Genomic DNA, 15,416 nt, shown 5'->3' on the forward strand with positions numbered 1-15,416 from the left:
CTTTTTCTTCTTGCAAGGGGGTGAGAAGAGGGCAATTAGTTTCATGGAGAGGGAAGGGCGTGCAGGCGTGAAAAGCCCCTTGCTAGAGCAAAGTTCTGAAAATGGAACGACGTTTGGTGGAGGAGAAACGACGTTTGGCGGAGGAGGAGCGACAGCGGGAGGAGGCGGAGCGACGACGACAGAGGGACGAGCAACATGATAGACAATTTCAAGATATGGCTGCTTTGGTTAGACAGCTCAGTCAATCTCAACATTCCCCCCGCCACCATCATATTGAATATTGTCTTTTGCTTTGAAACAATTTAGTTTTTGTTTGGTTAGAATAATTGTAGTTTCACTTTAATGTATGATATTTAGTTTTATTTCGCCTTTTTATTTTCAGTTTTAATATTGTACAGATTTGCAGGTTTTAAATACATGTATCAAATACAGGTTTTAAATATTAATTTTAAAATAAATTTAAAATATTAATATTTATATATTTTTCCGGCGGATTTATCCGCTGGTATTTTTTCAAAAAAATTTAATTATTTTAAAAATATTATTTTTTTAAGAAAAATATTATTATTTATAAATGTTTCCGGCGGATTTATCCGCCGGTATTTTTTTTTTAAATTAATTCTTTTAGAAAATATAATTTTTCCGACGAGAAATATTTCTGGCGGAAGAAATATTTTTTTTAAAAAAATACTTAAGGTTTGTTAAGTTAATCAAGATTTTATAAATAAACGGGTGAAGAATTTCCGGCGGCCGTGATCCGCCGGAAACTGGGAAAAATCCGCCGGAAATCCCGCCGAAAAATCAATCACCGGCGTCACTTTTTCCGGCGGCCAAATCCGCCGGAAATCACTTTTTCCGACGGATTTGGCCGCCGGAAAAAGTGGTTTTTTTGGTAGTGTTACATCGCCCACAATGATATCGAATATTGAAATCTCAATCGTTCTCCCACCTCTTACCACCTACCATTCTCATCTTTGTTAGCATAAATATCATGCTAATTAAACAGAAAAGTAGGTTGAGAACGCACCTCCAAGTGTATGTTATGTTTCTCCTCATAGGTTTTGAAGTTGAAGTTATTGTTCATAATCACTAATGGCTAAAATCATAAGAAACAACAGTAAGATACCATAGATATGGAAAATGGAGTACAAACCACTTTCAATTAAAATACAAATTTGAAGTATGAACATCAGTCAACAAATAAAGAAACCAGAAAAAGAAAATTGACAGATCAAACATAGAGCAATTATCATCATCATAAGTTCAGAACAAACCACATTGTTATTGTTTTCCAGGAGAAAGAAAATGCTTACTTTTTCGTTAATAAATTTGCTGCTTTTTACATCGATTCAAGATAGTATTTTTGGGGATGTGGTCGCCGGTTAAGGAGAGTGGGCATGGAAAGGGTGCACCAAGCATAATAAGTTGTACCTTATGCAACAAATATTGAACCTCTTAAATTTCAACAAAAACCGTTTTGCATGCTTATGCATATAGTATAGCTAGACGGTAAAATTTTATTTAGTTGGTCAAATTGAAGGAAAAGGCAAATTGATGGTCAAAGAGGGTTAAAATGAAAAATTGGAGGGCCATTTCTCAAACATTTGAATATGGAAGTGGATTAAACTAAAGTTCAAACCCCTCCGGTCAAAATAAAAGCATTTTTGAAGAAGAATTTACACAATTGTTGTTCATAAATATCATAAAAACTATATATGCACAAGCAATTACAACATAATTCAAACATCCACAACATAAAAAAACGATCAAGAAACTAGGGAGTATTTGACCGAGAAACAAACCAGGTTAGAAAAACACAAAATCTGAGTCGTTTAGTTGATTATAAACATGGTTATATATGCTAAGTGCTAGTATTGTATTGTATCAAAAGTTTATTTCAAGATAACAAAGAGAATTGAACTTAAATCAAGGTCATTTTAGAGAGAACGAGGTAGAAATAGGGCTGTAAACGAATCGTACGAACACGTACAAAGGCTTGTTTATGTTCGTTCGTTTAACTTAACCGAACAAACGAACGAACATGAACAGTAAACGAACGAAAATCTTTGTGTTCCTGTTCGTTCGTTTAGAATAAGGTGTGTTCGTGTTCGTTCATTAACATTCTAAACAAACGTAAACGAACGGGTTAAACGAACATAAATAAATATTATTTAAATTCAAAGTAAATAAATAAAAGATTATATATTAAACTTAATATATAAATGAACATAAACTAACGAATATAAACGAACGTAAACGAACGGTAAATGAACGAATGTTCACGAATATAAATGAACGAACGAGACTTTTGTTCATGTTCGTTCGTTTAACTAAACGAACAAAAAAAATTGTTCATGTTCGTTCATTTATTAAATAAACGAACTTTCCGCCAAACGATTCGCTGAATGTACGGTTCGTTTACAACCCTAGGTAGAAATGCGAAGAAGGGGTTGTGGGGGAAAACTAGGTCCCATTCCTAGTTAGTTGTTGAGTATGGATATCAGGCAGGGTGGTTGTGATAACCCAAGGTTCATTATGACTAGCTAGATAAATGAAGTTCAAGGGTGGAGCTGAAATTATGTATATCTGCAAGGGCTGAAGTTGTAATTATGAACCTAAAGGAATGGGTCTCTACTCTCTTTCATTTCTTTCCAATCGACTGAAATTGGTAAATGTGTGTGTGTGAAGCTGCATAAAGAAGAAGGTGGGGTGGATAAAGAATTACTTGAAGATAGAAATCGTGAAGTTTATGCAAACATATTCCAACACAAATATATATCTTGATCTATTATTGTCTCTTAACAAATAATAACGATTAAAGTACTGAATACTGATTATTAAAAAAAGCTTATAAAAGTCTTTCAAAATTCCAATCTTTAAAAGCCAATTGGTTTGGTGTGTGTGTCTCAGTTATCAACTAAGAAATCAATTGTAAAAGAAAAAGCAAATGAGTTATCGTTTTAGTTGATAAGTTAAATTTTTGGTGTGATAATCACCGTTATACAACATGGGTTATCGTTTTGGTTGATAAGTTAAAATTTTGGTGTAATCATGTGATATGGGTGTGATATGGAGAAGAAAAAAATTAACAAGAGTAAAACGTGGAAACGTGATAGGATAATTATGGTTAATTAAAATAAAATAAAAATTAAAAAAATTACTTAATTACATTACTGCCCTTATTAAATTATTTATATATAATAAAAATTAATTTATTAATTAAAAAAGTTTGAGATTATTAGGTTGTTCTCGCTTTCTCATAAATTACAGGGGTTCTCGTTTGAACCTCTATATATATATAAAAGAATGTGTGTTGGAATTTTATGAGGATTTGGTTGATGAGATTTTCTTTGAATTTGTACATGTGTGTTGCACCTCCTATTATAGGAATTTACAAACCAAACTAAATAATAAAGCCAGTTGTAAGGTGTATTATTTCATGAATATGATTAAATGCTTCAACTTATTTTATTTATATCAATATTTTCCTTTATATAAAACTTTGTAATTGATTAAGAGGTCGTTTATTAAACGTTTAGCCGGTACATACTTACTGAGTAATTTCCTTACCGGATGAACATGACAATGACCAAAAATCTTACCTGATAAGAACAATGATAAAGATGAAGAGTCTTACTCGGTAAGTAAGGGTGACGACTCTTACCCAGTAAGCGCTTACCGGGTAAATTGTTGCATACAATATTATTTTGATGTACTACAATCTTATCCAGTAGAATAAATTATAGTGTTGACTCTTAATGATAAGCGCTTATCGGGTGAGCATTTAGGTAAACGGCCTTAAGGGGCTGTTTGATTGGCTCTTAATGGTGACATTAAGAGCCAACCTCTTAATCGGTAAGAGTTAAGGGCTGTTTGGCAAAAAAAAAAAAATAAGCCTCTTAATGGTTACATTAACCTCTTAACCATTTTGTGTCTAGGGCCTCACTCAACCATTCAGATTGCATTTCTTCCATCTTTACCCTTCCACACCTTTTCTCTTCCAGCCATTTTGTGTTGCTTCATGAGAACTCGTTGCCTTCCACAGCCATCGCCGGTCACCTCCACAACTTCGCCATCGCCAGTTACCCTTCCCACCCCTGTTTTCCAGCTGCTCTCTTCACACATCTCTGCATCTCTGTATCTTCACCTCCACCATCGCATCCCCCACGATCGTTCGTTCTTCCGTTCACTGTCTTCCCCCCCCCACTGTCGTCGCTTTTCCGGTCTGCTCCTCCGGTCACCGGCCCTACTACTTCCTACATCTGCTTCCTATACCTTCCTTTTCCAGGTATTTCATCGCCTCCCCTACTGCTTCCCTCTACCAGATTAATTAGGGCTATTTGTTACTTAGGGATCGTAATTAGGGCTGTTTGTAGGATGCGTTTTAAATGGGTATATGCATAGGTCTGTTTGTTGATAAATGGGTATTTGCATCATGATTTTGTTGTATATGCATAACTTGGTTGTGAAATCGTGATGATACATCCTAACATGGTAAATGGTAATATGTAGTTATATTTGTAAAATAATTGTTTTATTCAGATATCTGTCAAACAGCTCTATTTCATTCAGTATTAAATCATTCAGAGGGTTAAAATGGTAATTTATTGTCATTCAGAGAACAGTTACCAAACAACATTATTTCATTCAGCACTTAACCATTCTGACTCTCTTAACCATTCTGACCTCTTAACTAATCTGCACTAAATCATTCAGCAACTGCCAAACAGCAATGAGGTTATTTGTTTACCTCTTAACAATTTCATTAAGATGTTACATCTGAATCATTAAGAGGTGAATCTTGTTTGGCAAAAAAAAGTCTGCCTCTTAATGGTTATAAAACCCTCTGAATGATTTTGTATCATTGATCTCTCTTAACCATTAAGCACACTAATTTCATTGTAAACAATTACCAAACATTTATATTTCATTTTGCACTATATCATGAAAGCCTCTTAATCATTCTGATCACTTAATCATTCTGCACCGAACCATTCAGCAACTATCAAACAACCCCTTATTTCAGTTATATTACTGTTTACAAAAATAAAAAGAAAGTGAATGATTTAGCATTGTATATGTCGATTTTTAAATTCAAAAATTGATTAAAAAAAAGATTAAAAGGTGAATGAGAGCATCTTCTTAAACTTAGTCGATTACTACGAGATTTCATATAAACAAAAGGATTGATATAGATCTCTCCTTAACTTACATATATAAAAATCAATATTTTTTCACCATTTATTAATTTAAATACCAAGCATAATTTCGTTTATTTATTTAACAATTAGTATTATTAGATATCCTAATTTTTTACCTTTCATTTTTCTATCTAATAACAATTAACATAATTAAAACGTCTTTTCTGTACATAACGGTTTTTATGTGTTGTTTCTAACTTATATTCATTTCTTACAAATCTTTATTTTTGAACATTATAACTTTCTTTTATTTGCAAAAATAATATTACGTTGAATGTTTTATCATCTACCACAAATAATATTCGTTGTAGAGAAACCGCACCCCATCACTACATCAAATCCACGATGTTACATGTTCCATTACCGATTTTCTAACAATCTTCGCCGACCACCAAAGCCCCGTTGTGACTCCGACGTTACCCCACCCCCTTCCCCATTCTCCCCACTCGAGTTCTGAGTTTTTGAAGCAGGTTGAGTTCTGAGTTTTGAAGACCTGATTTTTGAAGCTCTGGTTTTGAAGATCTCATCTAGGGTTTTGAAGCAGATTGAGTTATGGTTCATGAAGAGTTAGTTCTTGAAGATCGATTCATTTCTGATTTTTTACCTACATATTTTTATGGTTTCTTGGTTTTGAATTGTTGATTTAGTGATTATGAAGATGTGGTTTTTGAAGCCATTGAAATCTGGGTTTATGATTTTTGATTTTAGAGATCCAAGTTTTTTTTTTTTTTTTTTAATTTAGTGTTCTGATTTCAGAAATGTGAAGTCTGATTTAGGGTTTTAATTTTGTGTCTGTGTTACAAATATTTTAAGAAATTTATTTAAATTTGTTATTATTGTTGCTTTTGTGTTTTTTAAGGGATGATTTTGCTGTTGAATTTTGATTTCAGTTATGAATGTTTGAATTTGGTATTTTAGTTTGTAATTTTTTAATAAACATATATTTAATTTATGTAATAGAAAATAAACAAAAATAAGTAAAAGTACTAAAATACCCTCCTAGTTAACCTACTTAACAGAAAAAAGTTAATGGAGTCAAGGACAAGAGACTGAAGGTATGTGAAAATGTAAACCACATAAACGTTTTCTACAATTACTTTGATTTAGGATCACACAATGTAATTTTCTTTATACCACAGGGACCAATCATGTAAATTACTGTAAATACTAAATATAAATTTGCAACATATTCGGTTTATACCAAAAAAAAAAATAACTACTGAAACCGATTTTTGTATTATCTGAATATGAAGTTTGATCACCATATATCGTATGGTGGCATGGCAAACACCAGTATTAAATATTTTTCATTACACCAATCTTTCTCTTCACACAAATATTAACTCTCATTGTCTTGAAAATTCTAAAATTCCAGTTTTTTTCAATTTTTTAGACTATTAATATTTTGATATAACTCTCAAAATTATCCAAACACATAATAGAAAAACTCTGAGTTCCTATTCTTGAATATGCTCAAACCTCCCAAAAAGGTTCAATAGTTGATAAATGCGAAATTAAAGAATATATGACTTTGATATCAACATAGATCTTCGTTAGTGAAAATCTTATTTGTCGCAACAAATAGTAGCTATTTAATATATAATTTCTTTTACACCATTAACAATAGAAATATCGGTTACAAGTTATCCCAAACATCATAGAGAGTATATGCTTCAGAACAAGAGTTTTCCTTTAAAATACTAAAAGAATTTCACAAGTAATCAAATTCACTTATTCAACGAATAGTGAATATCGTCACAAACAAAGATATTGTATGGATTTTTAACTAAAAACAACAGTTTTAAGAAGTTGTATAGAATATATATATATATACCATCACCACTTTTTTTGTTTTCCTCTCCTCTCCTCTCCTCCCTTCGGAGGAATTATTATTATGATTTTTATCCAATTTCTCGATATCTCATATGCACATGTCGAAATTCCCTCTTACTCCTGCCATTCTATACGGTTTTAGTTTTAGCTGATGATTTGTTTTCCAGAAGAAAAATAACAAGGCGTTCCCGGTAATATCTCTGCCCCTTTTGGCTTTTTCTTCTTTAAATTCATGGATAATCGTTGTTTTTCAAAAATAAGTTATATGTTTTGTCGAAAGGTTTGGTTAAACAGTACTAGTTGAATTAATTTTCTCACATAATTTCTGAGCAGTTAAACAAAGCTTCAAGCTTTTAGTGTTTGATAATCCATATGGGATGATAAATATATCTTGAATTCTTTTCGTTTTTTAACGGGATTTGATGGGTTCTTTTATTAAGTGATGGGGTTCTTGTCAGATTTTTGGTATGGATAAAAGTAGATATAAGATCATCTTTTTTTTGGGTATTATTAATGGATGGGTTTATGTTTTGAAGATTACTAGCCCTTTTTAAAGAGATGAAATTCTGAAACATACATCACTGCTTGTCGAATTTACAGTTTTCTCTTCTAGGCAAATAATTTTCTTTGAGGATTTAAAGGTTCGGTTTGTATTGAATTTGACAAATTTTCTCTGCAATCAAATAAAAGGAGTCTACGCAGATTGTTGGAATTCCTTGTCCAACCTGTTATGTTATCCGCTGTATATTTGGAATGTACCAGATTCATTCCTTGTACACTCAAATCTACTATTGAAATTCTTAATTTTTTATGGATCAGATAATTAACCTTTTACTGAATTAAAAAATATGTTTTATATGTGACCGAAGTTCATGGATGTTATCATGCTGAATATCTAACTTAAAAAAGATAAACCATTTTGTAATATGTGGAAACAGGATTATTGAGGACTGATTTTATTAATCATGGGGCGTTTTACGGCGATGTTTAATGAGCTTGCAAAGTCGTTTTCGCCTACAAAGAGAGGGAAAAGTTGTGGTCAAAAAGAGGTAGCAGAAGTCATGGCAAAGGAGGCAAAGAAGGATAATATGATCTTAAGGTCTTCTGGTTCTATTAATATAAATACTTTTGCTTCGATCTGCTCCAAAAGGGGCGAAAAGGGGGTGAATCAAGATTGTTGCATTGTGTGGGAGGTATATATTGACGATATTGCAAATGTCAATGGATAGTAGAATTTACAATAATATATTTTAAAATATATATACGTATAGATTTTTGCTTTTATGGATGCCTGTAGGAATTTGGATGCCAAAAGGACATGATGTTTTGTGGGATTTTTGATGGTCATGGACCTTGGGGACATTATGTTGCGAAGAGAGTTTGTGAATCAATGCCTTCATCTTTGCTATGTAATTGGCAAGAGATGCTATTTGAAGCTTCACTTGATCCTCACACGTGTGATAAAAAGCTGGATATATGGAAGGATTCTTTCATAAAGACTTGCGCTGTTGTTGATAGGGATATCCGACATTGCCACAAATTTGATTCGATTCAAAGTGGAACCACCGCTTTAGCGGCCATTAGACAGGTGGCTAGATTTTTTTATTCAGTCACCATTTTTTACATACTGAAGGAATTAAGGGAGATTATATGTTGTTTTGTTAATTTCCAGGGTGAACTTGTAGTGATAGCAAACGTTGGAGATTCACGTGCAATACTGGCTACGATTGTGAATGATGGTTGTTTGGTAGCTGTGCAACTTACTGTAGATTTTAAGCCCAATCTACCCGGTAAGCATGAGTATTTTCTTTAATGGGTCTTATGTCATGGAAAATTGATACTGATTCTTGATCTACATGCAGATGAGGCTGAGCGCATAGTTGAGTGCAAAGGGCGAGTTTTGTGTCTAGAGGACGAGCCTGGGGTGCATCGGTTGTGGCTGCCAAACGAGGAGTCACCTGGGTTGGCTATGTCGAGAGCCTTTGGTGATTATTGTGTCAAGGATTATGGACTTATATCTGTTCCTCAAGTAACACATAGACATATAATCAGCAAAGACCAGTTTATTGTGCTTGCTTCTGATGGGGTATGTTATATATGCATCCACCCATTATTAAGTCATGAAACTAATTGTAATTAAGCAATTATGTGTTTAAAATTGTAGGTGTGGGATGTTGTATCAAACGAACAAGCGGTGGAGATTGTGTCGTCAACGGATGACCGGGCAAAGTCGGCAAAACGACTGGTCGAGTTTGCAGCGCGTGCCTGGAAACGCAAAAGGAAAGGAATCGCAGTTGATGATATCTCGGCTATTTGTCTCTTCTTTCATTAATAAATAAAGCTTAATCAAATTTGAAGTTTCTTGATCTCTTCTTCTCACAATGCAAGAACTTTTAAGTACAAATTAATAAATAAGTGATATGTCATAGAATGATTATTGGACATAGGCACACGTCACCAAAACTTTCTTCTATTATTCAATCGTTTTGGGTACTGATCGAGTGTTGTCAAAAAACCTAGTCCCAGTCTATAGGCTTGGGTCCAATCTGGGATCAACAAGGCTTGTTCTGAAAAACATGGAATTGTTTATAAGTTATAGAGTATCATCGACTGACATTTCTGTCCAAAATTTGTCATTATGGGTGTTACCGACGTTTCTCTGGAAAAATGAAATTTCCGATGGAATTAGGGATCCAATTACAGACGGAACTCGTCACTAATTTAATTTTAGACTTTGTAAAATAACTCTAAAACCAATTACATACGGTTTATAATATAGTATAGATAACGACAAGCAAACAAATATACAACAGAGCAAACAAATATGCAATCAAATCACAAGTAACTTTTTTAATTTAACAAGTCACCAATCTTTAAAAAAAAAGAATCTATAATTCTGTTGAAAATCAATACCTCTCTTTGTTAGATTAGAATAGAAGAAATTTGTAGTATGTTAGGAGAATTGAAACCTAGTGTGGTGTGTAGAATAGAAGAAGAAGATCGGGAAGAAACTGATGGGTAGTTGTGCAGAACATAAGAAACTGATGAACCAAATCATGAAGAATCAGTGAACTAATAAAAAAGAAATCGATACTTGTGTGGAATAGATCTATCAGGAACAAATCGATACATGTGTTAGAAAGAAGAAATCGATATCTAGGTCAAAAAAGAAAACGATGCATGTTGGCAAGAATAATTGATACTTGTGTTGGCAAGACGAAATCAATATCTAGGTCAAAGAAGAAAATTATACATCTATGTGTTGCTGTGTTGTGGATGAAACGCGCTCTGTGAGCTAAATGAGACGGAAGAGTGGCATGGGTTATCAGGTTGGGTCGGGTTCCATCATGGATGGCCCAACTCCGACCCGATAGAGGCGGTTTGGCCAATTTTATGATCAATCCTGCTTCGAGTTACCTTGAGTTGGGTTTTTTTTTCGATTTTTTCTTGGTTGAGTTGATCGGGTTGGTCGGTTTTTGAGCATCCCTAGCTTCGTCTCCCCACTATCTCTTTCTTTCAGACTATCTTTAGGTTTTGCTTCATGTTCAGTTGCCATCCATAGAGATACATAACATAATTAAATTGCATAGATTGGAGACCATGAACCAAAAATTCACCTTAAACATGATGTTCTTGAGTTTCAGGAAAGGGCAAAACAACCCCATCCACTTTTAAAAATTCTATTTATCCCCATAAACCTATTAATTAACAATAATTGAATTTGATATCATTACATAATTAGTTGACTTCCAATTTGTGTATTAATTAACTTGTATAATACAATTTAAACAACCACCCCCACACACCAACCACCATTATCGTCACCATCAATTCCGTCAAATACGCACCTGTCCTGTCACCTTAGCGTTATCTCTTCATCGATCATCATCCCTTGATACTGTATTCATTGCCCCCCCCCCCAAACCAAAATATATACATCATGTTTTCCTTATATGATATTATCTTTAAAACCATTTTTTTTATTAGCCTGGATATCCAACCCACTATGCGAGCCGATTAATACCAGGGGGAGTGCTTTGTAGATAGCCCGGAGTCACCGCATTTGAACCTCCGTGGCCACAAGGGGATTTTTATTCCTTATTGGATTTGAATCTGGAACCTCCTGATACTTTTGCCCTTTTGAATCAAGCTCAAATCAATTAGGCACCACCCTTGTGGTTAAAACCATAAAAATTTTAAAATTACTTATTCTAGAGTTTTGCAATTTCTATACTTTCACTATTAGACAAATATAAATTTGGGTTATATTGGTTTATTCTGACTTAAATTTAAGTAAATGAAAGTGGTTACATAATCTTGTTATACAATTTGATATTTCAATCATTCCGGTACAAAAAATGAAACACATTATTTATGGAAAATGGATGTCTATGTAGCTATATTCAATGTACCTGCCATTATGGAAGAATATATAAAACTTATATAATATGTTGATGGTTTTAATAAATAATTAATTAATCTATAAAACCATTGAATTGTGTTAGGCAAAGTTTTAAAAATAGAAAATAAAGTGTATTTTATAGGATAAAAACAAAGTTGTCAATATAATATCATCTATTTCTATATAAAATTAAACATGCTATTATTATTATATTTCTAAAAAACCAAACCATCATTACCAATGTTTTGTGTCATTCATGTATTTCATTAATGCAAAAAAAATTATAAAAGAAACAAATCATTAATTTGTCATGATTGTGATTTAAAGTTATGGTTCTTATTTAATGTATTTGTCAACTCGTAACGGATTCATATTATCATTTAAAAAATAAACGAGAAAAAATAGGCATGGAAATAGGACGGAGACTTCAATCCCCGTCCCCATCTCCAATGGGGAACATAGATCCCTAACGAGGAAACGAATATTTTTTTTTTGTTTATATAAGTTATTTTAAATTAAATATGTGAGAGATTATACATGTTTAAATCTCAAACATCTTTAATAAACCTAAAACCAAAACGAATTTAATGTAATACAAAAAAACTTAAATTCATATGTACCAAAAGATATTGAGTAATATACAAAACTTATCGAGTAATTGTATTTAGACTTGACATCCAAAATATTACATATTAACATCTAAAAAATAACAATTTTAGATTGTAAACCTAGTTAGGAAATAAGAAATTATGAATTAATATTTATTTGAAATAAATAATATACATATATATAATTTATTGATATATATATATATATATCTATATAACGGGTACGGGGCAGGGCGGGGAGTACCATACCCGTCCTCGTCCCCATCCCCGGTTTAAGACAAATGGGGATCCTCGTCCCCTATCTAACGGGGAATCCCCGTCCCCGACTGGGACGGGTGGACCGGGTTCCTCGACGTGTCGGAGCCATTGCCTAAGAAAAAACGTTTTATTGTAATTATGTTTATATTTTTATTTATAAATTTATAAAAAGTATTGTCGTTTTAAACTTTTATTATAAAAGTTAGCTACGCATCAAATTAATTAGACGATTGCAGAAATAGTTTTAGAAATGGTATTGTCCGCATGATTCAGTTGCTTAAAACGTGATTTAGCTTCCAATTTTTGGGATATAAAATCAATTCTTAATTTTTAGACTTTTGGTCCTTAATTATTTAGTACAAATATTTGGGTATTTTAATGCAAATATAATGTTTTTTAATTAAAAAAATAAATGTTGATAAAAATAATTAATCATTAGAAATAGGGTTCAAGACAATGTGTAATCATAGACAATACAAATAAAATGGGACAACGTTGTTGGTGGTACCATTACAAATGTTTGGTCTGCCAGTTTTATAATCCACGAAGGCCACCATATAGTTTTTATTATTATTTTGATTTAATTACACTTTTTATCCTTATAGTTGTCAATCACTATCAAGTTGGTCCCTTCTCAAAATAATTACACTTTTAGTAATTGTGGTTGCTATTTTGTTTCAGATTTGGTCCCTCTCGTTACCAAATTCCCTAGTCGTCTTGATGGTAATTAATCGATTAATTGATGTTCGTTTCTGATATTTCATGGGCTATGTACGAAAGATAAAAAGGGGGCTTTTAATTAGTACAATTTTTTTAATATATTGTTTTTATCATCATAAATAATCTTAAATTGAATCAATATTAATCTATATTATAGTATAAAGCATTTGACAAAAACTCTTAAAAACATTTTTTTATGCATGAAGTACTGTATATTGATGCATATCACTTAAAATTCAAAATTACAAGTAAATTATGCATAAGTACAGCTTATTAAAGCTCCATGTTTGAATTCGTGTAACTAACTGCGGATAAACATAATAAAATAGAGGATACACATCTCATTTTAAAATATAAAAAATCTAAAATATAATTAGAAAAATTATCGAGTTCTAACAAAATAACTAACTATTATATTTATAAGAAAATTATATTACTAAACCAAATATAAATTACTTCGTTATTGAACTTAAATTAAATTATAATTAAAAAAATTGAATTTAAAAATTACACAAAAAAATAAGAAATTTTAAATAGTTAATTTGATACTAATATCGATATAATTTTGTCAAATTTTTATGATAACTTCAAATTTAGATTTTATTCAGAAATAAAAAAATCATCGTTTTTTTCAAAATCACATAAAACCATATTATAACATCGATTGAGATAAAAATTAAATTAAATATTAAAATCAAGATATATCTCGCTACATTGCGCGAAGTCCCTTCTAGTATTTTATATAAAACCATGTTTTTCAAGAAATCATAGGATCAAAACAATCGGTAGTTATTCTAGATTAATATTATCTACCAAATTATTTTTACATAAAATCATAAACCCGTTCCACCATCAAACACATCATATAATATACCTTCAATATATAGATTGGCATTATTCGTAGTCATAATATTGACTATTCCAAGTACAATCTATGTGAATTAATATAAAGCAGTTGGTTTCCATATCGAATCATGTTATTGTTTTTATCGTCATTTTAAGCTTTTAGGATTATAATAAAACTTTCAGGTACCATCAAAAGGCCATCATGGGTATAGCTTGAGATTTTATTTGTGTTTTAGAGATAGAACAATACTTAAAATTTATGCACTCAATATTAGGTCAAAATGAATCAATAAGGTAAGAAAAACCAAGAGTAGTTTTGAAATCCGAAATATAGATATAAATTGGATCGTCTCATATGATTGGTAATTTTTTTTTTAAAAAAGGTTCTTTTAGTTAATAACAAGAATCTACCATATTTTAGTATCAAAAATAGAATTCATGTGAATGTAATAATCAAGAGAGTGAGTGAGACCAAAGGGCCTTTGGCCTAGCGATATCGTAGTCATTGGTCTTCTAGGAGGTCAGGGGTTCAAACCTCACCATAGGTGAGGAGGGTGTGTGAGTTTATTTGTTGCATTTGTCGTATATAAATATTATATACTTCAAAAAAAAAGAGTGAGTGAGAGATAAAAGATGGAGAATATATCAATGTTTTCTAGGCAAAGTAGTTTTAGATTTGGGGTGTGATAAAAAACTTAGAGAAACAATAAACAATACTATAAAATGAACGACCACTTAATTTTTTTACATATTCTATTATCCATTGTAAATAATTAAAACAAGTTTAGTCCCTCAATATAATGTTAAATTCTTTTTGGGTTATATTAAATACTAAAAAAAATGTGTCTATTTTATTTACTAATTTTTGTGAACTACTATTATATACTATATAGTATATTTTAAAAACATTTAGACCCATATTTCTTGTGAGTCTTGGGCATGTACCCAGCCCACCCTCCTTCATGGACGGCCCTATTTGTCTTTTCCAGATTGTCTATATATACATAGACTTTAGTCTATTTGTTAGCAGTTTAATAAGTTTAATGATACTCACATCTTATTCGGTCAGTTATAGATGATTGTTTGATAGTGGCTTAATGATATATAAATTAGTTTATTCAGTAAACTTATGGGGAAACTTTATGTAAAAAATCAAGTTTTTTCTAAACTTGTCCCTCCATATTAAAAAAAAAAACATGTTCATTCCATCTATGAAAAAACATTCTCAATCTATACATATGAATTAATCCACGTAACAACTTTATCCATACAAAAATTAACGAAAAACTAACAAAACACACTCCTAGATCCACATAAATGTGTTTTGATTTCAAAATTTTCATTGTTTCCTTAAATACAAACCCCAAAAAATATATTTCCCTTTTTTGTGTTATGGGTTTTTGGAAATTCTTGTCTTGTAAATACATCAAGAAATACAAATTCTTAGAGGCCGTTTACCAAACACTTATCTAGGTAAGCGCTTACAAGTCACATTACCTTACCGGATGAATATATGATAAGAACCAAAAAATTTACTCCGTAAGAGCG

At 31.7% G+C, this 15,416-nt stretch overlaps 1 protein-coding gene across 1 annotated transcript; it reads left to right on the forward strand.

The window, feature by feature from the left end:
• Window positions 1-7,999: 7,999 nt before the first annotated feature.
• LOC112525944 (probable protein phosphatase 2C 73) lies at window positions 8,000-9,366 on the forward strand. Its single transcript, XM_025136279.1, has 5 exons — window positions 8,000-8,227; window positions 8,332-8,622; window positions 8,707-8,824; window positions 8,897-9,120; window positions 9,199-9,366. Exons 1-5 carry the CDS (start codon window positions 8,000-8,002, stop codon window positions 9,364-9,366), a joined length of 1,029 nt encoding a protein of 342 aa, XP_024992047.1.
• The last annotated feature ends 6,050 nt before the right edge of the window (window positions 9,367-15,416 follow it).

The sequence above is a fragment of the Cynara cardunculus genome (genome assembly GCF_001531365.2).
Source record: "Cynara cardunculus var. scolymus isolate 2C chromosome LG 13, CcrdV1, whole genome shotgun sequence".
Taxonomy (NCBI): domain Eukaryota; kingdom Viridiplantae; phylum Streptophyta; class Magnoliopsida; order Asterales; family Asteraceae; genus Cynara; species Cynara cardunculus.